The 1,081-nt window shown below is 43.3% G+C and overlaps 1 protein-coding gene across 1 annotated transcript in view; it reads right to left on the reverse strand.

Annotated features, from left to right (window-relative positions):
* The window catches only part of LOC104995312 (E3 ubiquitin-protein ligase HUWE1-like), a gene marked incomplete at its 5' end in the record, with an annotated part of 20,315 nt that extends 19,501 nt beyond the window's left edge, over nucleotides 1–814 (reverse strand). The window contains one exon of the mRNA XM_010849193.1: nucleotides 739–814. Within this exon, the coding sequence (XP_010847495.1) occupies nucleotides 739–814 (76 nt within the window). The remainder of the gene's footprint in view (nucleotides 1–738) is intronic.
* Nucleotides 815–1,081: the final 267 nt, after the last annotated feature.

A 1,081-nucleotide genomic window follows, 5' to 3' on the forward strand; every position in this document is an offset into this window, starting at 1 on the left:
ATATCCATTTTTTTTTTTTTTTTTTTTTTGGATGAGGGAGAAGACCTGGGTTCACTGCTGTTGACTAGCTAGGTGAGCTTGGCCAGTCACTTTACCGTCTGAGTCTCAGTTTCCTCATCTGTAAAATGGGATGATCACATCTGCCCTGCCAATCCCACTAACTGTGAAACCACAGAGGATAATGGGTGTGAAAAAGCCTTGCCAAATTTAATACATGTCTACTTCAGTTTATCATTTGATTTACTTCATCAACAAAATAAAAACACGTAACCTATACCATTGGAGCATGGTGATAGTAGAGTACCTTTGTCATTTTTCCTGAGTTGTAAAAAGGGCTATCCTTAGGGAATGCTCACTCTTTTTACACTACTGAGACTGAGAGGCAGAAAGCCCCTGGATTCACTGAAGAACTGAAAGGAAAGCGCTTTCTCATCCTACAGCCTCTATAGCCTCCTCTAAGCCTCCATGAATAAACACTCTTGATGTGCCTAATCTATTATCTATACTGATGGCCACCCCCTCCACCTCCCCTACACAGGCAACACTTCAGACCAGCCACAGGTCTGTAGACGGCTTGTGAATTTCTCATCTGTAAGACTGTCAACATCGAGACAAGCAGCAATCTAGGCTGGCTATGAGCCCTTAGGCAGAGCTGAGCAAGCAGATGATGAGAAAAAGGGTCCTCCCAAGAGAGACTGAGGCAAAGGAAGAGGCTATACTCAGTTCTGGGGCTCTCACCTATAATTGTACTGTTCCCAGATCCGCCATCCCTCTCAAGCAACTCATCTATCAGGTCCTCCAGCTCATTCTCAACCTGGAGAGAAATAGAACATATATATGGATGCACACAAGTCTATCATTGTGCTAGTGCTGAAACCCTAAAAAAAGCCAGCAAGGGAGCATATATTTCTAGGATAATATATGACAGAGGATGTTACATAAGCACCACACACTTGGTGCTAAGAGCACAGAAACTACCATGTGCTGCCAATCCACACTCAAGACTGTCTTTCAAATGGGTCCATCCCAGTTATCTGAGACCAGATTAAGTCTTTATACTCTTTAGGAATGCAGGAATACA

Source organism: Bison bison, unplaced genomic scaffold (assembly GCF_000754665.1).
Source record: "Bison bison bison isolate TAMUID 2011002044 unplaced genomic scaffold, Bison_UMD1.0 scf7180017850792, whole genome shotgun sequence".
Classification (NCBI taxonomy): Eukaryota; Metazoa; Chordata; class Mammalia; order Artiodactyla; family Bovidae; genus Bison; species Bison bison.